General features: G+C 39.3%; 1 protein-coding gene across 21 annotated transcripts in view; it reads right to left on the bottom strand.

Moving 5' to 3' along the window:
• The window catches only part of APBB2 (amyloid beta precursor protein binding family B member 2), a 216,824-nt gene that overhangs the window by 36,608 nt on the left and 158,609 nt on the right, over positions 1-21,607 (bottom strand). For 19 of the 21 annotated variants that reach the window (XM_073001177.2, XM_073001178.2, XM_073001185.2 and 16 more), the window contains one exon: positions 20,746-20,873. In XM_073001177.2, the coding sequence (XP_072857278.1) occupies positions 20,746-20,873 (128 nt within the window). Of the gene's footprint in view, positions 1-1,407; positions 2,038-20,745; positions 20,874-21,607 lie in introns of those variants that run through there. The other 2 variants (XM_078393996.1, XM_078393995.1) reach the window with 2 other exon arrangements.

The following is a 21,607-nucleotide window of genomic DNA, read 5'->3' as shown; positions in this document are numbered from 1 at the left end:
AGTATCTTTGATGTTTTGTTCAATACAAATTTCAGCTTTCATTTTATCAGCAAATCTGAATAAATGAAAGTAAACAATCTGCTCCAGTTCAACAATGTTTTTTCCGGTCTAACCAACTAATCTATTTAAACATTAATCTATGTCACAGAACTGAAGCATCAGACCACCCCTTCTCATTAAATCTTGCCCAGCTGCAATGTTAAGATGGTTCCACAGCTGGTGGATCTATTTTGGGATATTACTGAGTGTAAATTGTATGCACAACTTCTCAGGGTGATTTATATGTTCCACATATAGAGCACCAGGACTAACTTAGGGGGGAAAAGTGCATTCCATTTTCAGAGTAAATAATTTACTTTTCTTTTGGCTCCCAGGAAATGCTTCAGGGATGAATAATAAAAAAGCATATCTTCCACCAGTTACTCAATATGTTCATGGTGAAGCAAGCTAGCCTAAATTCATAATTAAAGTCCTTGCTCTAAGATATGCAATTTGCTGTGGATTTTATTATAGTACAGCAAAAATTCAGCAGCACTTAATATTATTTTATAGTCAAGAAATAATGACAGAAGCAGAGACAATATGAAAAGCAAAGATGTTTCCAAACACATGTCATATAGTAGATGAAGTTGAAGAATGGAAGTGCTGAGTGATTAGAAAGAAATGATGGATGGTTTTATTATTTTGCTTCCCTGCGAAAAATCTGAATAAGGATTCCTAGCTATACACCAATTAACAAGTCAATAAACTGTGCCTCATTACACATTCGTCAGCAGATACAAAGAGGATTAAGAAATGAGGGATTTTTCACTGATCCAAACTAATCCAAAAACATTTCAATCATGAAGGGTTGTGAAGATTTGGTAGAAAAAAAGGTGCTAGTACTATGTATGCATATATGCAACCCCAATACACATACTTATTTTAATAGTTCGTTAAAATGCATATTAAAGCTACAATTAAATTAGCCATTATGCTCAAAGATTGATTGCTGTTACATTCCAACCAATTTAGTGCAAAATGAATTTTAAAAGAATTTAAAAGAATTTAAAAAATAATTATGCTACTGTAAAGATTTTAAACAATTTGCTTGCTGCAGGCAAATGTATCTCCCTCTTCTATATCATATTTAAAAAATAATTGTCAGTTGGGTAATTATCACATTTCCTGTCTATTGCAGCCAGGACTGTGATTAAAAGCAAATGACAAGCTTTACAAAACTGCCAATTTAAGTCAATATATGAGGCTAGTAATTGCAGCCCAAGAACAGGAGGTATTTGGGTGATCGGAAGAGTGAACAATAAAAGCAGTTAAATATCAGATGGGTCTCACTCAGCTACAGTTCATCAGTTTGCAGTCAGCTTCTGAAAACAGAAAGGGGAATAAAGATACAGGAGGTGTACTTACAGTATAACTCTCATGTGGCCATTACAGCTGCAATTCCGTTCCAAAGCTTCTTAAATGTCATTCTTGGAAAACAAGCTGCATAACACAATCACTCTACCACACTACAGAAGCTTTACTGGGTCATTCAAGGAACACACTACTGCTCTAAATACACACAGTTAGAGAAGACAAGCACTACAGAAGACAAAAGGCTACTTGTTCCTTTATACTGTGTCTTATATATATATAAGGCAGACAGGAGCGCTTGTTCAAGTCCAAGTTTCTTACCTAATTCCTCACAGCAGCAAACAGGCATTTTTAATGCCAAGCACGTCAGAAACCCCCAGCCTCAAGCTCTCTGCCTGCCTTTCCCCATCAACATTTGCACGGTGATTAGACAAGTGCAAAGCACTCTCTTGATTCATTCATGCATTCCTCCTCTGGCAACATGTGTTGAGTCCCTCAGGGTGGGGGCAGCAGCTCATTCGTTTTGTATTAGGTTGGACCAAATCCGGTAGGCAACAACTCTCCCTAGCTAGATACCCTTATTCCTTCCTCTTTCAATAAGCCCAGCTGTGTGACTGGATACAACGGGGAAAGAGCAGGTAGAAGAGCATCTTTGTTTTCACCACTTCTCCCCTCCCACCTCCCACCTTCTATGGTCCTAACAGAATTATACTATCAAAAAATATCCTCCTATCCTATTGGCCAGCAAAACTAACTATTAAGCTTCTAGAAGAAACACAAAAACTGCAAAAGAATCAATAAGCCGGCTCAAATACTTCTGCATAGCTACAATGAGTCACAGAATTCAATATGCAACGTATAATGTCTATAGAGATTTCTTAATGTGATGCAGTTTTCTGTCAAAAGTTCTACAGTGGTGCCTCACAAGATGAATTTAATTCGTTCCATGGTTAACGTTGTCTTGCGAAAAATTCTTGCGGAATGCACTGAAATGTAATTAATGCGTTCCTATGGGCAAAAAAAGTCAGAACAAAGTCAAATTTGGTTTACAAATGGTTTATTAAGTGCTCTTTAAAGCCATACATACTGTGCAGATGATTTTAAAAATTTCAGTCAAAAAACTTTAACTTTTTAAATATCATAGAAAAACATTTGAAAATCAGCAAACATGAGGCAGGAACAAAAAACGGAAAACATTCGTCTTGCAAAGAACGGCCATAGGAACATTTGTCTTGCGAGTCATCAACTCCATTGCCAAAACCATTTGTCTTGTGAGTTTTTTGTCCTGCGAGGCATTTGTCTTGTGAGGCACCACTGTATGTACTGTTTGCATTACACCAGTATAACTAAGCAAGAGGATTTGGCCACTGTAGTGCAATAAGCTTGTTTCCAGGTGATTCCACTAAAGATCAGGTGTAATATGGCTTTGTACTATTTTGATTGATTTCTACTTTAATGGTTAGAATCCTATTACACACATAGATTAGCATAACTTCAATGGAGTACATTTCAGCAGTAAACTGCTCCAATTACAAAACTGATTGTTATTTCTGTTGTACACCAAGTTAAGGAATTTCTGCTGGACAAGAAAACCAAGCACAGATATCTTAACTGGCAACAACTTCCCCCTGAAAGTTACACTACTGGAGTAAGAATCTCCTAAAGAATGTACTCGAAGGATTTCATGGCCAGGATCCGATGGTTGTAGGTTTTTTGGGCTGTTCGGCTGTGTTCTAGAAGTTTTTCTTCCCAACGTTTCACTAGTGTATGGGGCCAGCATATTCTGAAAATGTCGTCTGAAGATGCGGGTGAAACATTAGGAAGAAAAACCTCCAGAAAATGGCCAAACAGCCCAAAAAAACCACATCAACCAACTCCTATAAGACTTTGCGGGGTGAAAAAACTCTTGCAAAGAAATATTGCTGGAAGAAGAAAAGAGGATCCCCATCCCAGTTCTATCCAAAAGCAAGAGATTGTGAGATTCACCTGTGTATTCAAAACATCACACCCCCAGCATGTGGACAAGATGCAAAATACTTTTCTCCACTGCATTTATGCAATTTGCTCAAAGCTCCTTTAGCATCTTCTGTCTTTCTCAAGCTAAGCATATTCAACATGGCAAGCACAAATGGATGGGCTGATTACTTTAAAAGCTGCAAAACAAAAACACCACCTGATAATTATCCCTTTGAAAAGTGCATGCTATAACATAGCAACTTTTGTAATTTCAAGTCTTCCACAATAGTGTAAAAAGATTCTTGCAAATACTCAAATTCTGTCCAAGACTGAGACAAAAAAACCCCTTCCAGCACTGGGGGTGGGGGTGGGGAGATGTTTTCTTATTCAATGCATGAGTATGGACCAAGACAAGATTTACATCTGTATTCCAGGGCAAAAGTCTAAAAGTCCCATAGGAAGAACTGAAGTAGCCTATCTGTCTAATTATTAATGTTCCATTTCAAGTGTTGCTAAAATAGAAGCAACTGTTTAACAAATAAAAACAGGCAAAAGATGAAAACAGAAGCCTTTAAATAATGTATTAATAGTTGTATTAATACCTCATTTCTAATCTTAAAACCTTATTAATAACTATAGCTTGCAGTCCCAGACATTTCAACTGGTCAAAAACTAAAAATTCTCTATTGCAAGAATGCCTGTCATGAAAAGTTGTTGTTGCTTCTTGTCCTGCATTCACAGCACGAGTCTCATGCCTATATGAGTCCCATGCTAAGCAGGGCTTTTGTTTCAACTGGAAACTTTCACCTACTTTGCATAGTCCAGTGCCGGCATCCTTTAATAAAGATGGCTTTAAAGAAGGTCCTTAAGCCTCTCACAAATCTTGAAATTTCCTCCAGTTGTTCTTTAAGGCTCTTTAATAAACTAATTAACATTCCCCCTGTGTTTCTTCCCTTTTGCCAGTAAGCAACAGTAACCTGTGACAAACATACTAATTTGAACTTCGAAATTAGCTGTAAAATGAAAACAGTTATTCAAGATTAGTCTGATTTCTTTATGAGGGCATTAGATTGGCTAAACATATAACAAATACAAATAACAATGACCCATTAGGCCTTGCCCATTTCAAGTGTATGCACCAGTTCAATCATTTACTATTTTTATTAATTAGCTGAGGACCCATAGGTATGGTGCGCTGTGAACATTAAATATCCTGAATTTCTGGAGTTCTGATTTCTCTGCCACTATTCTGTCTCCATCTCCTCCCTATCTTCAGTAGACTTTGTAAGCAGTGAAACTGACAAAACTGAAATAAAAGGGCCCTTTGTCATAAGAAACAGAGTAATACATAATTATTGTGTATGGTTGTTTGACCATACAGAACCTCTTTGACTATATCTTGCAAATAGGGTCACAAGACAGTGTTTCTTCCATGGTATCTTTAGGTCTTAAAGTGAATTAAGCTGAGATGAATTAAATGTGCATGATTTTCTGTTTAAGTGTTTCAGTCCTTCTGATATGATAGTGGTTCTTTGTTTCTTCTTATAAGTAAGGCCAGAAAACTTAGAAACAGCCTGAGGCTGGAAGAGGAAATTCTTAGCTAATGTGAGTCTCTTAAGTGTCACACCACAAGCTTTTTTCACCTCTGGAATTTTTCTTTGGTGCTTGGCCTTCAGGACTTCATCACGGGAATCCTTTGAAACTTGATTTCACAAACAAAAACATTTATTCTGTTATCTCTCTGCAACATTCATATGTGTTCAGCTTTAATTATGGCTCTCTTTAACATCTGTTTCTGGCCTAACCACGCATGTCACTTCCCATATCTACTATTGACTCTTCCTCTGTATCATACTTTGTGACATCAAAGGAGTCATAAGCCATATAATGGGCTGCTCTGAATAACAAGATATTTGATTTTGTATTTGACAAGACACAGGTAAATGTTATTACATATAGACAGTGACATATGAAGATATTTAGTATAAACACATATTTTTTATTCTAATCAATTAAGCCAGGACTGAATTAGACAATGTCCATCTGTTTTTGATGCCTCTGAACCTCCAAATTGGGGAGAAGGGTAACACATGGAGAACTGAGCTGCAATAAGCATACATGTCCTATTTTAGTTTTTTAAAGTTTAAAATAGTTTTTAAAGTAAAAAAACACACACTCAATTCTGTTTTAGTATTATAACCAATGGTCCAGAACCATATTAGTGTTTGCATAAGATCTGTATAACTTGCTACAATTGCAACTAATTGCCAAGATGTTGGGGCATGTCTCAACTGCATGCCAGGTCATGTGCCTAACTGCATAATCTAAATGTGCTCACAACATCTCACCAATTAGCTGCCATTAGCTGCTGCAAGTTATGGAAATCTTACAGAAACAAATAGAATGCTAGCCTTTGACTTTCAGGTGCTTCTACTTGAATTCATGCTGTAAACATCCTTGGGTTCTGCACTACTATAAAGGTGGAATAGACTGCAGTAGAAAAACATGTTGAAGACCACAGTAGTGGGAAATAAAAAGTTGCCAGGGTCTTTTTACTATTGCTGGAAAGGGTAAAACTTCCTTGTGTACTTTTGGGGGAAACAACACTGTTATAGTGGTATGAGCAACCAAGAGCACGGGGTCAGGAAAGAATATACATTCTTACTGCAGACAAGAAAGTCTGGCCTCTAACATCCACCTTCAAAGATTGCCTGTGATTTCTCCTCTTCCTTAGAAACAATGTGGGAAGCCTTGGAATAATGGCTTCTTGCCCTTTACTTTCCCCTTCTAGCTCTTCTGCCAGCCCTGCTTTGACACCTGTGTTTGCACCAAAAACATCAGTCTAGAACCTCTGATGGGGAGAAGGCAGCTAGGAGTAAGCCATGGGATATGGCATTCTGGAAGAAAGATAGAGTATCACCAATTCTCCTTTGGTAATCACATTTTGCGAAACAGAGGTGGTGATTAAGATGACAAGGGAATGGATTATTTTCCTCTCAATTTCTACCAAACAGGACTTATTTTTTAAAGTATAAAACAAATCCAACATACTCAAGACTTTTTTTTCTACTTTCTGGGATCCAGTGGTAGTTGAAATTCTTACAATTGTATTTTGCTGCATCTGCATTAGGAATGGACAGATAAATCTATTTCTGCTCTGCAGCAGATTTGCATGCAATCATTCGTAAGTCCACTCTGTCATTTCTTCTCATCAGTCAGCATTTATAAAGCACAAAAATTTGCATTGTTTCTGAATGCATTTCATCTCAAACATAAACATTTTACACACATCCTGTGATTTTTGAGTTGTAAACTGTACTGCAAAATTTAGAGAACTGGAAAAACCAAAGCAGAGCTGTGCTCTGATCTGCATGCTAATCAAGAAAGCAAAATTCAGATCAATTCTCTTCAAAATGCACACCAAACGAAGTCTTTAAGCAGTCCTGCTCCTCCCTCCTCCAGAAGTCCATTCCTATTTTGGGGCAGAATCTTCAATCTGCCACTTACCTCACTAGTATCTAATCTTAATGGGCAATTTAGGGGACAAGGCACATGAACTAAGGATTAAACCCACATTCTGTAGTTGTCCTCAGTGGTGGAAGTGTACAATCACTTTCCCTTTTTTTTTTACTTTTGTACTGAAAAATGTGATGGCATAGTACTGACGAGCCACTGTGAATACAGCCAAGTTATTATACATAGCCAAGATATAGCTATCTTCTCATAGTAGATATGAGTTTGATAGTAGATATGAGAAGCGCACTGAATTATTACAAACCCCCAATTTTAATCACTTTTTAAATGTGAAAAAGACAATAATCTCTGACTTTAAAAAGACTGTGCAAATTCATACACTTTATTTTTTAAAAGGATAAGGATAACTCAGTGGCTTAGATCTTTGGCTGCAGAGCCAGAGAGAGGCTGGGAGTCGGATTCCTCCATTGTGCCTCCTTGATAGTGGTTGCACTCGATGATCTATAGAGGTTCTTTCCAGCTCTTCAGTTCTAAGTTGTTGTTGACTATGAGGATACAAATTTAGAGCCATAGTCATAGTCCATATTAATATGGAACATCAACGTTCAGAGGGCATCTACACAGAGATTGGGAAACTCACCTTTTGGGAGTATGATACTCAGAGTGGCTGAGGAGCTGCAATCTGTAATCACTTTTCCAGATATTGCTTCTATGTTGCAGAAATGTGGTTGGGGTAGAAAGAGAGGGCAAAAGGGGAATGGTGGTGCCTTCAGGCTTTGCTTACTGGCCTTCAGGAAGGAGCAGGGTGACTCTTCTTGTTATAGGAAAAGGGGGCAGGAAGACTCTTCCTTTTGGAACATACTTATCCCCCAGAGATCTTAGATTACTGACAACTGTCACGCACCCCCAGTTCCCCTGTTTCTTTTTCTACGCACACAGGTTCCGTTTCGGGCACGGCATGTACTTTTCACCCTTTTTCGCTGCCACCAGAGGATATGTTCCTCTCTGTACCAAATATGACTATTAGATCAGTGTTGTCAAATATAACAATGTTTATTTATGGGTTTGTAAGTAAATCATATAAAGAAAACCATGGATAGTCTTTTATTATTCATTCAATAAATGTTGCTTTGATTACATTTATGTTTGCTTATGTGGATTCACTTTAATCATGGTATTACTATATTCAACTATTTATTTCTTAGCTCTTTTAACTCTTTCCAATCTTAACCACACCAACTTTCCAAGTTCTTGTTTTCACTCCTTCCCTAACTATCCCTCTTAACTCTTTCAATCTCTCTCCTTCTCTCTAACTCTCTTACCTGCCCAAACTGCTCTGTCTTTTTTTTCCTTTAGTTCCCTTGGTTCCGCCCCTCCTGTCCTGTCATAGGATCTCACATCAGAGCTCTAACCTGACAGACAGGAGTGACATGTGAGCTGTCCGTCACATACTTCCCCCCTTGGAAAGTTTGTGTCATGGGGTAACACTTACAGTAGGTTACCCTTATGAACAACGAATGCAATTACTTATGGATCTTTTCTTTAAAACCATTTTCCAGTTTACCATTTGCAATATATACTTATTCTATGACACATTTTAAATCATTTTAATGTTCTTACTTTATATTTAAATTACCTTTATCATCATACATAAAATAATGTTTTTCATACAATGCAAACCCACTTTACTTACCATTTATTTCTATGTAACTTACATTTTTAATAATTTCTCATGTTACTACACTTTTATAACATTTAATTATAACAGTTTTCATATCATTAAAGTTTCATTTTATTTTAGTCCTTTTTCTTCTTCTTCACTTTTCTGGTCTTCTTGATAAGGCATCAACCACTACATTTTGAGTCCTTTTGACACTTTTGATTTCAATGTCAAAATCTTGTAACAATAGTGCCCACCTCAGCAATTTATTATTGTTTGTTTTGATAGTCGTTAACCACAGCAGTGTCCTCAACAGTCTCTGCAACGATCAATCAATGTCCATGCACTCCTGTTCATTAACAGATGGATGCCGTTTTCTCACCTCCAGTTTCTCGTAGAGTCCTGTCACGGGACGAAGATTAGTCATCTGCTTGGCTCTGCCCGACGCTGAACATCTCTGTGTAGAGGGTGATCCTTGTCAGGTGCGCTGTATACTGGACCGGTCATCTCCTCCTCTGTCAGTTGATTCCACGATTGCTGGTATTCAGGGTTACATCTTTTGGTCTCAGACTCCTTCATCCGCTGCTTCTTTGGTCGGCTCTCTGAAGTAGGTTGGACTTTCCCTGCTCGCCTTTTAGCAGTAAAACTTATTTTCTTTTTAACACGGGGCTTGACTCTCTCAGCTAGGAACAATTTCCTCTCCTCCTCCTCCTGTACATCTCTGGATTTTTCTTTATTTAAAAAGTCAATGTTTACGCCTTTCTTTTCACCCATAAATTCACCCAGTTTCTTTCTAGGTGGGAAACCACTATACTGGGTCACTTCAGATTCAAAGGCGAATTTCCCTGAAATGCAATCTTAACTCCTTGCTTAATTTTGAATGTACAAATAGTCTCATCTAGTTCTATTTCTTTATTATTCAGTTTCTTATATAGGGGTTTGCACTGCAGGGTTTCAAGGGCTTGCGCTGATACCGAATGACCAAGCTTCTGAGTCCTCTGGTTTAGTTGCACCAATTCCCTAGGTACTGCCTCTGCTAATTGCAATTTAGCTCCCTCTAAATTTTTCAGTTTCACAACCTCAGGATAATATGATGTTTCCAGAGCCTCGTGTAAGTTTTTCTCTTTTTCAGGAGTCATTTTTCAGCTAGTCTCTGTCATTGCTAAGTCAATTGCTAAGACTTTTCTTTAGTTACAAGATCTTTGTCCAGACAGATTTTCTCAGGACTTTCAGAGAACAATAGTGTGGGATTCACGGATGCTTTTTAACAACCCAAGAAGTTAGTGTTCTCCTTTTGCTTCTGAGCAAAACTACTTTCATTGGATTTTCTCGTGAGCATATAATCCTCTTCAGAATAGCTATTAATTTGACTCTCCAGGAAACATTTTCCTCCCCAACTTTCTTCTGTTGCTGTAGTGGATGCTTTCTGACTTCCTTGTGAGCGTACAGTATATATATGAAACCACCCTTAACATGTTTTATTCAGTTCCAACCACCTCTATCAACTACAGACCTCTCTAAGTGTTCATGGGTCAGTGGATTGAGGGTTTTATTAAATTTTACAATATAATTGTGGCGCAGTGGTTAAAACGCTGTACTGCAAGCTAAAACTGTGCTCACGACCTGGGGTTCAAATCCCAGGTAGCCGGCTCAAGGTTGACTCAGCCTTCCATCCTTCCGAGGTCGGTAAAATGAGTACCCAGCTTGCTGGGGGGGCAATGTGTAGCCTGTATAATTAAAAATTGTAAACCGCCCGGAGAGTGCTTGTAGCGCTATGGGGCGGTATATAATAAATAAATAAATAAATAAATAAAATAATTATTGCAAATATTGTTTTTCTTCTTTTCATCACTACTGGGATTATCATTAGAGTTTTTCACTATGTTTTCCTTAGCTATTCCTGCTACTTCAGGTCTCATCTTTAACCCAGGGTATCCCTGTCTTTGGCATATATCACAGCTTTTATTTGTTTCTCCATCCCTGGCCAAAGCCATCCCCATTGTCTCCCGTCCCCACTGTCTCCTGCAGTGGCGGAGGACAGGAGGCAGCGGGCAGCGGGGATGGCTTTGGAAGCCCGGGAAGCTGGGCTTTCAAAGCTGTCCCAGCAGGGAAGGGAGGCACAGGACCGCAGGGATGGCTTTAAAGCTCTCTGCCTGCCATCCTACTGCCCTCTGCCTCACAGGAGGCAGCAGGCACGGCTTTGTAAGCCCGGCTTCCCGGGCTTCCAAAGCCACCCTAACCGCCCCACTGGGTGCCAGCTTCCCGGGCTTCCAAAGCACTGGCACTCAGCGCAGAAGTCAGGGCAGTGTTGGAAGCCCAGGAGGCTGATCCTCCCTTTTCCTAACCATTGGGGTGAAGAAGCAGCCTCTTTGCCAACAATGGTTAGTAAATTTAAATTTCCCCCCCTTTTCCCCTGCCTTTTCCCCCCGTAAGTCGAAGTAAAAGCAAAATTTTGCGGCCAGAGCTTTTTGTAACTCGAAATTTTTGTAAGTAGGGACGTTCGTAAGTTGAGGCCCCATTATATAATCAATCTGATTTCAGTACTTCCCATCTGGTGATATCCACGTCTAGAGTCACCATCTGGTGATGTCCACGTGTAGAATCGCCTCTTTTGGAAAAGAGTATTTTGGAAAAGAGTGTGATGACCAGCTTGTTCTCTTGACAAAACTCTACTACTTTCCCCACTATTTTCTTGACTATGAAGGCTACTCCATTTCTTCTATGAGATTCTTGCCCACAATAGTAGATATGATAATCGTCTGAATTGAATTCGCCCATTCCGTCCATTTTAGTTCACTGATGCCCAGGATGTCAATGTTGATTCTTGCCATCACCTGTTTGACCACATCCAGCTTACCAAGGTTCATAGATCTTACATTCCAGGTTCTATGCAGTATTTTTCTTTGCAGCATCGGACTTTCCTTTCACTTCCAGGCGCGTCCACAGCTGAGCGTCCTTTCGGCTTTGGCCCAACCACTTCATTAGCTCTGGAGCTAGTTCTACATATGCTCCGCTCTTCCTCAGTAGCATGTTTGACGCCTTCCGACCTGAGGGGCTCATCTTTCAGCGTCATATTTTTTAGCCTTTTGCTTCTGTCCATGGAGTTTTCTTGCCAAAGATACTGGAGTGGCTTGCCAATTCCTGCTCCAGGTGGATCACGTTTAGTCAGAACTCTCCACTGTGACTTGTCCATCTTGGGTGTCTCTGCACGGCATAGCCCATAACTTCTCTGAATTACTCAAGCCCCTTCGCCATGACAAGGCAGCAATCCATGAAGGGGAGGGACACTAGGGCTAGCTATTTAAATTCAAAAGCAGGCACTAATTAAACTTCTGATTACACTGTTCAGCAAAACAACATAAGAGTAACACATATTCTAAGCTCTGGATAGAATTAATACGACTATTGCTGCTACTGTGCTATACTTAAACTAGGATGTCCTGTCAAGGTGCTTGATGTTTTGCCTTCACTCTAGACTCAACAAATGGCTGCAAACAATAATAGTTTAATTGCTGGGCCGTTGTAAACTGCCAGACTATTCTCACTCCCTGCCACCTGAGAGCAGGCTGCCAGAAAGTCACTGCCGCATCATCTGACAAAATTCTTTTTGCCACTGGTTGGCAACAGAGTGGCCAGATGGTACTCCACAGCACTAGGGAGTTGGCCCACAGGCTATCTATCAACTGCTGCTAACTAACATATTGGAACTCTGCAAATCCAGCTATTCATTATAATATACAAAGGAATCAGAAAGTTGCCAAAACGGAAACAAAAATAGTATGTAACATAAAACTTAATATTTTGTTACAATAAATACTGAGACAATCAGCAACAAACAACATTAGAAATAAATTATTTGCCATTTCAGATACAACAGGAAAATATGTTTTAACAAAACATCAAAATGTTGGCCCAGCTTTACTAGTAGAACTATAGTCCTTGTTCATGTTATTGCGCTGGATTACATCACCTTACAAGTGGTGGTGTAAATATGCAATCTATGTTGCACTATTTGCGCAATAAAAACAGCACTGGATACCAGTCTTGCACTGTAGATGTGCATCTGCTAGAACAATATGGGCTATTCAATTTTGGCATGTCACAAAACGGAGGGGGAGCGTGAAGGCACAGGGTTTCTTTCTAGTCTAATAAGCAATGGCTTACGTATATACATGAGATCGGCATATCTCATATACCTTCCAGTTGCATCACATGATTCTCAGAACTTTTTATCTGGGGAAGATTTGATCAAATGTGAGTAGAATTCAAGCAAGTCTTTTTCAAGATTTTCAAGCTTTGTTCCCCCATCCCCAAATTCATCTTGCTGTCAATCAGATTTTTTTTTTGTGGCACAGTTCCAAACTGCTCTGCTCTTTCCATAAAACTTACAACTCGTAAAGTATTCTTCCTGTTTGGAGGCCTGTTGTGCCAACTTTCCGGCTAAAAGAAAATGCCATATATTAAGAACTCTGATTCTCAAAATGTTCTGGACACCTAGTCCACAAATGTCAGCAGGATCTAAAGGCATTCTGTACTCCTGGGGGAAATGATTTTGCACTGTATTTTAGAATTCATTTCGGAACTAACCACTAAGAACCCAAGATTAAGGTAAGAAATACATTGCTTATTTGTTTTGTTTAATTTTATTTCATAAAACAATTACATTTTATTTCTACTTGCTCTAGTTTTCTTCCATTCTAGAATATATTTGCTTGATTTATTCCTTTATGAAATGTCTAGACTAGATTTTGGATTACAGTGGTGCCTCGCATAGAGATCGCTCCGTATAGCGACAAAATTGCTTTGCGACAGAGTTTTTGTGGTCGCAAAAGCGATCACTGTGCGATAGTCCCTATGGGCTATTTTCACTTTGCGATGATCGCAGGGAAGCGATCATCGCAAAGCCCCCATTTTCGGCCAGCTGATCGGCGGTTTCAAAATGGTCGCCGGGTAAACAAAATGGCCGCCCACTGTTTTCAGGCATGGATTCCTCGCTTTAGAGGCACCAAAAATGGCGGTGCTATGGAGGATCTTCGCTTAAAGGTGAGTTTTAAGCCCATAGGAACGCATTAATCGTGCTTTAATGCGTTTCTATGGGCTTTTTATTTTCACTTAGCGATGTTATTGCTTAGCAGCGATTTTTTCAGCACGAATTAACATCGCTAAGCGAGGCACCACTGTACCTGCATCCATATATTATTCTAATTCCACCTAGTTATTTTTCTTAGATGCCATTCTATCATTTCTTCCCTCTGTATGGTTCCAGTTTCCTAAAATCACAATATAGTGGCCTCTGTTGAATAAATTTCCAGCCTATTTCTTTTATGTTCAATTCTGTTCTTTTTTCTTTCAACTGTCTTTTTATTTATTCAGGATTCCCCAACAAGGTATTTAAAAAGGACACACATTTTAAAAAATTACTAATAAAATTAAGAGAGCAGCTAATCTTTGCATGGGTTTAGTGTTATGAAACACAGTATTTCAGCCGTACTCAGCATGTGGCAAGACTCACGGAACATTAACAGACAGTCACACGCTACTTTAATATTGTTAATGGTTTGAATATTACTTCATAATAATTGTAATGAAATATAGTATTTAGAATGCACAAAGTGTTTAGAAATACTTCCTATTCACTAGCTTGTAGAAACAGCCTGTTGACATACAGACAACTCTAAAAGGTAAGTAAAAGAAAATCTGAGACAGGATGAATTTAATCCTACTTACTAGTCAACTCACAGCAAAAATAAGATCCAAAACTAAGAACGTCCTTATCCCTGGGTTTCGAGTTGTGCAATTGCCATTCAAATGCCTGGGAACTGAGTCCTTCATATAAATTCTCACAACATGCTCACTTGATCACTTAATATCATGGTAATTATAGTGCTTTTAGTATGATGGTTTTATTGGGCATGGTTATTGTTATTATTCTACTTGCTCTCCAATTTATTTTCAATTATGGTTGCTTGCCATCTTTAGCAATCTTTTTAAAATAAATTAATCATATAATAATAAATAATGCATCTGTTGTAACACAACCCGTCAGATTCTGTTGTGGTTATGAGTAGTCTGCATTTTGCATTACAGAAGCTGTAAAATGTACCTGCTGCTAATTTTGGAAATTGTAAGAAGCTTCTTTCCACCCTCTAAAGATTTCGTGACCAACAAATGCTGTTTGTGTTGAGTGATGTGGTGGGCTGGGCCAACCAGGCCAATTATGATTTTAAAAAGATCATGGCCAGAATCCTGTTTGTCTAGGTGCAGCTTAACTTTTATGCCTGCATAAGTGTGCTGGGTGTTCCATTCAGGTAATTAAGACTGCACAATTCGATTGTGCAATCAGTTGCATGCTTCCCATTTCGACTGATTGCACAATGAGCCTGTAAAAGTGCTTCACAAACCGCACTTTCTAATTCAGCACAATGAATACTACTGCTTGCATAATCACAGGTTGCACAACTGTAGATACTCAACAGGGTTGCAGCCACTGAGTGTGATCCTGGTTACAATCAGAACTTGACTGTTAAAAATTCCTTCCATTCAGAGTTTCATCTCCACTTCAGGTTTTCTCTAGTACAAACACTTTCTCTGTGCAGTTCTAGAAAAGATTTATTCCCAGTACCCCCAAAGCCTCCCTCACAGCCAGTGCTAGTATGTAGAGATATAGTGTGTAGAATATAAGCAATCGATGACCTTTGGGAATACTAGGCTTCAGAAGGAAAAGCAGTGACAACAAAAATGCTCCATTAAGGGAAAGCAACATCCCATGAGGAGGAGCAGAAAGGCAGTAAGTGAAGGCTGCACTGCCACCACTTTAACAAGAAGCCCGCTGGGATAAATGAAGAAAACCAGCAAGGTCCACAGTAGACTATGACCTAGTTTTCAAATGCATAAAGAATAAAGGAAGGGGGGGGAGAGAATGAATGGATTAATGTGCACATGGCATCTATTTTAGGAAACACAAATTTCCAATATGCATGCAGTCCAGAGGAGAAAGATGACAAAAGCTTATGAATGGATGCCTTAGCTCAGATAGGAAAACTGTTCCACATTTTCCTCACCAATATTCCTCCTCTCCCCTTGTTTCCTGAAATATTCTCTCTCTTTCTCTCTGTGCATGTAGTAGGAGAAGAAAAGATAACAAAGCTGAACACTAAACCATATAATAAGCAAAATATAAATTTTGGTAGCAAGATATTTGGCTGCTTTCATGTGGTCATGTATGTACTGCTAAGGAGAAAGAAAGGAAGATTTAAATACGCTAGTTTTATATTTTAAATACCAATTTTAAAATGTATTATAACTGAAACGGAAGTACACAATTTTCTCACTGTAAGAGCAAAGTCTGTGACCAACATGGCCTGCACGACTGTTTGGTCTAAAAGTGCTAACTGGTGCTTGGAAACACTGCAGCACTTGCTCCACCTGCCTCCTTTTGATTGCTCTGGATGTTTAAACTTAGATTAAGCCCTTCCAATAGAAGGTTGTCTCCTATAACCTAGGCCAGTGGTGGCGAACCTTTTTGGGCTTGGGTGCCCAAACTGTGGGGAAAAAACAGTGGGTGGTGTGCCGCCACCGCGACAGCACCGGAAGTGCTGACCTGGAACCGGAAGTGGCGGCAGAAGGGGGAATCCCGGGATGGAGGGGCCTCAAGGCCCCTCCACTGTCAGCACCAGTTGCTCCGCATCCACCTGCTGAAGTGCCAGCACCGGCTGCAGCTGCCTCCTGAGGTTTCGCTGTGCAGGGGGGAGTAGTAGTAGCTATCTGGCAACCTACGGCTTTTGTGCCAGAAGAAAGGGCTCCACGTGCCAGCGGTGGCACATGTGCCATATGTTCGCCATCGCTGACCTAAGCCATATGGTTGCTATTCCTATACTGCCTGGTCCTTCATTGCTGGGATACCAGGTTGTGGGCAGTGTTTCCAAGTAAAGAAGAATGCAAAGTAAGTTGGACTTTTATTGTTTGTTTGTTCAGTCGTCTAGTCGTGTCCGACTCTTCGTGACCCCATGGACCAGAACACGCCAGGCCCTCCTATCTTCCACCGCCTCCCGGAGTTGTGTCAAATTCATGTTGGTTGCTTCGATGACACTGTCCAACCATCTCATCCTCGGTCGTCCCCTTCTCCTCTTGCCTTCACACTTTCCCAACATCAAAGTCTTTTCCAAGGAGTCTTCTCTTCTCATGAGATGGCCAAAGTACTGGAGCCTCAGCTTCAGGATCTGTCCTTCCAATGAGCACTCAGGGTTGATTTCCTTCAGAATTGATAGGTTTGTTCTCTTTGCAGTCCAGGGAACTCTCAAGAGTCTCCTCCAGCACCACAATTCAAAGGCATCAATTCTTCGGCGGTCAGCTCTCACTTCCATACAACACTACAGGAAAAACCATAGCTTTGACTATTCGGACTTTTGTTGGCAAGGTGATGTCTCTACTTTTTAAGATGCTGTCTAGGTTTGTCATTGCTTTCCTCCCAAGAAGCAGGCGTCTTTTAATTTCGGGGCTGCTGTCTCCATCTGCAGTGATCATGGAGCCCAGGAAAGTAAAATCTGTCACTGCCTCCATATCTTCCCCTTCTATTTCCCAGGAGGTGATGGGACCAGTGGCCATGATCTTAGTTTTTTTGATGTTGAGTTTCAGACCGTTTTTTGCACTCTCGCCTTTCACCCTCATTATAAGGTTCTTTAGTTCCTCCTCACTTTCTGCCATCAGAGTGGTATCATCTGCATATCGGAGGTTGTTGATATTTCTTCCTGCAATCTTAATTCCAGCTTGGGATTCCTCCAGTCCAGCCTTCCGCATGATGTATTCTGCATATAAGTTAAATAAGCAGGGTGACAATATACAGCCTTGTCATACTCCTTTTCCAATTTTGAACCAATCCGTTGTTCCATATCCAGTTCTAACTGTTGCTTCCTGTCCCACATATAGGTTTCTCAGGAGATGGATAAGGTGGTCAGGCACGCCCATTTCTTTTATTAACCAGCGGCTATTACAGGTAGACTAGATATAGCAAGATGTTATTCACAAGGCCTATAACTAGTCTTGTCCCTCAGGTCACAAATCTGTCAGTAAGACGAGTTTGCAGCACTAGGTCCTGGAAAAATTTGGTTTGCCTATTTGAAACCAGCTATGAGGATAATCATTTTTCCCCAGTCCATCCTTACCTCTCTTTTAGCCTTCATACGCCAGTATTAAAGAATGCTGTAAGTTCTGGGATACTTTCTGAGTCCTGTGAAAATTCTAATGTCACACAAATGTCTTGCATTCAAAGGAATATTTGTGCGTGCAGAATCAAGTGTGTGCCAACCAAACACCAAGGAGTCAAAAAGTCAAGGTGGAATAGAAGTAAAATTATATTATATAAAATTCATTGCCCCTACCCCCAATTACCTGAATAGCAAAAATCAACAGATTGGTAGGGACTTTTTATCTCCCAGCATTCATTCATTCATTCATTCATTCATTCATTCATTCATTCATTCATTCATTCATTCATTCATTCATTCAATCAATCAATCAATCAATCAATGGGGGAGACATTCAGGGCGGGAATGCAGCAGCTGTGTTGTAGCACAGATTATGTATGACAAAGGGACATGAAGTACTTTGTGCTCATTTCTACTCTTCTCAAAAACAATGGATTTTCAATATAACACTATAATATTCATCTACTACACAGCAAGCTATGTATATATTAAACAGTAAGAAAATAAATAAAATCTGCAGAAATATTTTTATGTATATATATTATCGCAACACCCCTCTATTATGTATAGACTATTTATGGCTTTTACTTTAGGCTAAATAGCTTTAGAAATATATTGTCTTTATATTTAAGAGACATCAAGGGCCACCTCTTTCCACTTTGTAAAACAGTCACACAATTTTAAACCAGCAAAAAGGTGGACGAAATCATTAAATATATTATTATCATGCTACCATATTAAAAAGGAATCAATGCTAGTGCTAAAGATAACAATACAGTGTGTGCTGAGAAAGTTATTAATCTTACAGGAGACTTTTATGCCTCAGATACACTAAGAGACATATCCTTGGATTAAACTTCCATCAGCAGATCAGTGTTTTTCATCAGTCTTTCATTAACACATAACTTAGAAAATAATCTGTTCAGATACTATTAAAGGGTTTTCTGTCTTCTGAAAAGAAATCCAACATAATAAATTACTCCAAGGGGTGGGGTGGGGATCTGATAATAAAAATCCAAAGACCTTAAGACAACAATGACTTTCAATTAACTTTATATTCAAAAGATATAGAAATAACTATATTAGTCTTCATAATTATTGTCTATCTGACAACAAACAGAATAAATTAATTTCCTTAAGAAAGGCTATGTGAGAATTTTGAAGGCTATTCTTTGCTACTCGAGTTGCAGGCAAATATTCAGCATTCCATTCTTCTTATTTCACCAAGCAAATTATCCCCCATCACATATTCTACCATTCTGTTGCCATTCAGTGTTCTAGTTCTGTGCACTGAATATTCTGCTAAGTAGGCTGTTCTGTCCCATCACCAGAATATACAGTGGTGCCCCGCATGACGATGATAATCCGTTCCATAGAAATCGCTGTTTAGCGAAATCATAGTCATGTGAAATCCGATTCCCAATTGGAATGCATTGAAACCCGTTTAATGCGTTCCAATGGGGAAAATACCTCGTCGTCCCATAGGGAAGCCATTTTACGAGTGCTGATCAGCTGTTAAAATGGTTGTCCTGCGAAGCATGGGTCCCGAAAACACAGGGAACCCATTTTGCAGAGCTGCCGATCAGCTGTAAAAATCGTCGTCTTGCGAACAAACGGTCCACAAAGCACGGACCAAATCACCGTCAAGTGAAAATCCCCCACTGGAATGACTGTTTTGCGAATCGCTATAGCAATCAAAAAACCTCATCATGCGGATTCGTCGTTTTACGAGGTCGTCGTCTAGCGAGGTACCACTGTACCATGTTTAGATAGATATATGAGTACAGCTCTAAGGTTGAAAAATTACTTTTGAAAAAGTAATTAGTGACAGTGATACATGGAATCACATCCCCAAAAGTAGTAGTTTCTGATGCAGTTATACTGTTTAAAAGTCTTTACTTTCTCATTTCTTAATAGAAACTAACCATCTTAACCGAAATATGTGGCAAGTGTAAGGGGGCTAGGATAGACTGAAGCTTCCTCTGCCAGCTAGCAAAATGGCCTCTGTGCCAGCAGAATCTTCTTCTGCTAGTCCATGTCAGAGGTCTGCCAACCAAGCAGCTGTAGTCCCAAATAATTTCCAACATCACCAAGGTGGAAGAGATTTGGATTCTACACAGCTACAGCTGCCTTAGATTAGCTTGCCCTTCAGCATCTTAGCTAATTAGGTTCAGGCTCTAAAATATTTAGTTATGGTTAGTTAAGTTTGCATATGCAAGTCTTCACATTCTCCATTATTTTGTTGACATGTAACATTCAGTTTTAGGTACAGAACAACATTTTACTTGCTTATGTTAAAAAACAGAAAATGATTTTATCCCCACCTCCCGCCCTGTTATATACTCATTGGCAATATATGGAAGTGTCAGACAGATGGAGATGTAGTTTCATTCTTGTTCACCTGATCAGTTTTTTCTAGGAATGACCTATTCTTGTCTTTTTGTGTGTGTGCTCAAGCACATAATTGTGTAAGAGGACTGCACAAGGATACAGCCACGGCTTGCTGCCCAGCAGTTACTGGTAGCTGGGTCGTTGGCTGCCTGTTCTGTGGCATCACTTTTTATTTGGAAAGTCACAGATTCTATTCTACAGAACACAACCTTGTGGAGAAGGGTAGAAGGTAAAAGCAGCTGAAGGGGAAGGAGTTTCAATGGGAAAGTGTTTGATATAGGAAGGTTTAAGCACTCTACCATCCACAAGGGACAAGGTAAAAGCTCAAGGCAACTGAAAGGCCAAGAAATCTGCCAGCACTAACATCTGGACCTCACTCTCCAGATCTACTGGAATGCCATGCTCCACAAGTACCACCCTGGACAGTTCCGAAGAGTACTGTGTTCACTGGAGTGAGAGTGGTTAGTAAAACAAAAATATCTCAAAGAATGTCTTCCATCAAAAAAGATGAAAAGAGCATGATCATTCACATAATGAGAATTATTATCATGTTTGAAAACAGTTACCTACAAGCCTATTTCTTCTAATAGTTTCAGAAATATAACAATACTTTCAGTTGACTGATTAGATTCTGTGTTTGTCTAGAATGCACTCAATCTACATATGCAGAATCCAACCTTGTAAAGATAAAATAGATTTCAAACTCACCGGCCATTGTCACGCCCTACTCCCCAGACTCGGATGCTTACGATGGGCTGAGAATGAAGAATACTGTGATCCATGGGGTCTACCAAATTTAGCATGTCATTCTCCAGGATAAGATACATGTCTTTTCCCTGATTAAAAATGGACAAAAACAGTCATCATTAAGGCAAGGTTTTCTATGACCTAAAAAAGTCAGAAATACACAAGCATTTATGACCTTAAAATCATTTAAACATGACTAATTAAGCAAAAAATATAACTTTAGAATTTTTATGAAATCGGCACCCAATTCTTAAATTTTTTTGCTTACACACACACACACACACACACACACAAACACACACACTAAATGGTTTATTCTTCTTCATTTCCAGTGCAGAAGTGCTAGTATTGAAGTACTGAAATGAACATTTGAGAGTAAAATGGTCTTAGCTGGGTTAGTTTTTGTCACCAGCAAAATTGCATTGAATGATCATGTGCTTTTTGAGGTTATCTGGAGAAAACTCTGGCTTGAAGTCATCAAATTTTGCTTCAAGTCCATTTAGAATGTTCCTTATTTTGCAAAGTGTTGAATAACTCAGATTAGATTGCAGCACTCTTTGCAGTTTATCACTATTTTTTTCAGCCACTTTCCACTTTGCTCACTTTAAATCAAACAGTTTGTTTCACAATTTTCATCACTATTTTTCATTCCTACAGTATGAAAGTGGGTGATTGGTCTTGATAATCCAATGAAGTTGGATTATATATATGCCAGGTTTCCAGCCAGAATTTCAGAAAAGGATCTTGCACAATCTTGACGGAGGAAGAGTCAAAACAGTCAAATTCTTTAACTGTCCACTGCAAGTTGCATCCAGCCAAGTCC

This window comes from Pogona vitticeps, chromosome 5 (genome assembly GCF_051106095.1).
Source record: "Pogona vitticeps strain Pit_001003342236 chromosome 5, PviZW2.1, whole genome shotgun sequence".
NCBI classification, from domain to species: domain Eukaryota; kingdom Metazoa; phylum Chordata; class Lepidosauria; order Squamata; family Agamidae; genus Pogona; species Pogona vitticeps.
This window is presented reverse-complemented; position numbering and strand designations above follow the sequence as displayed.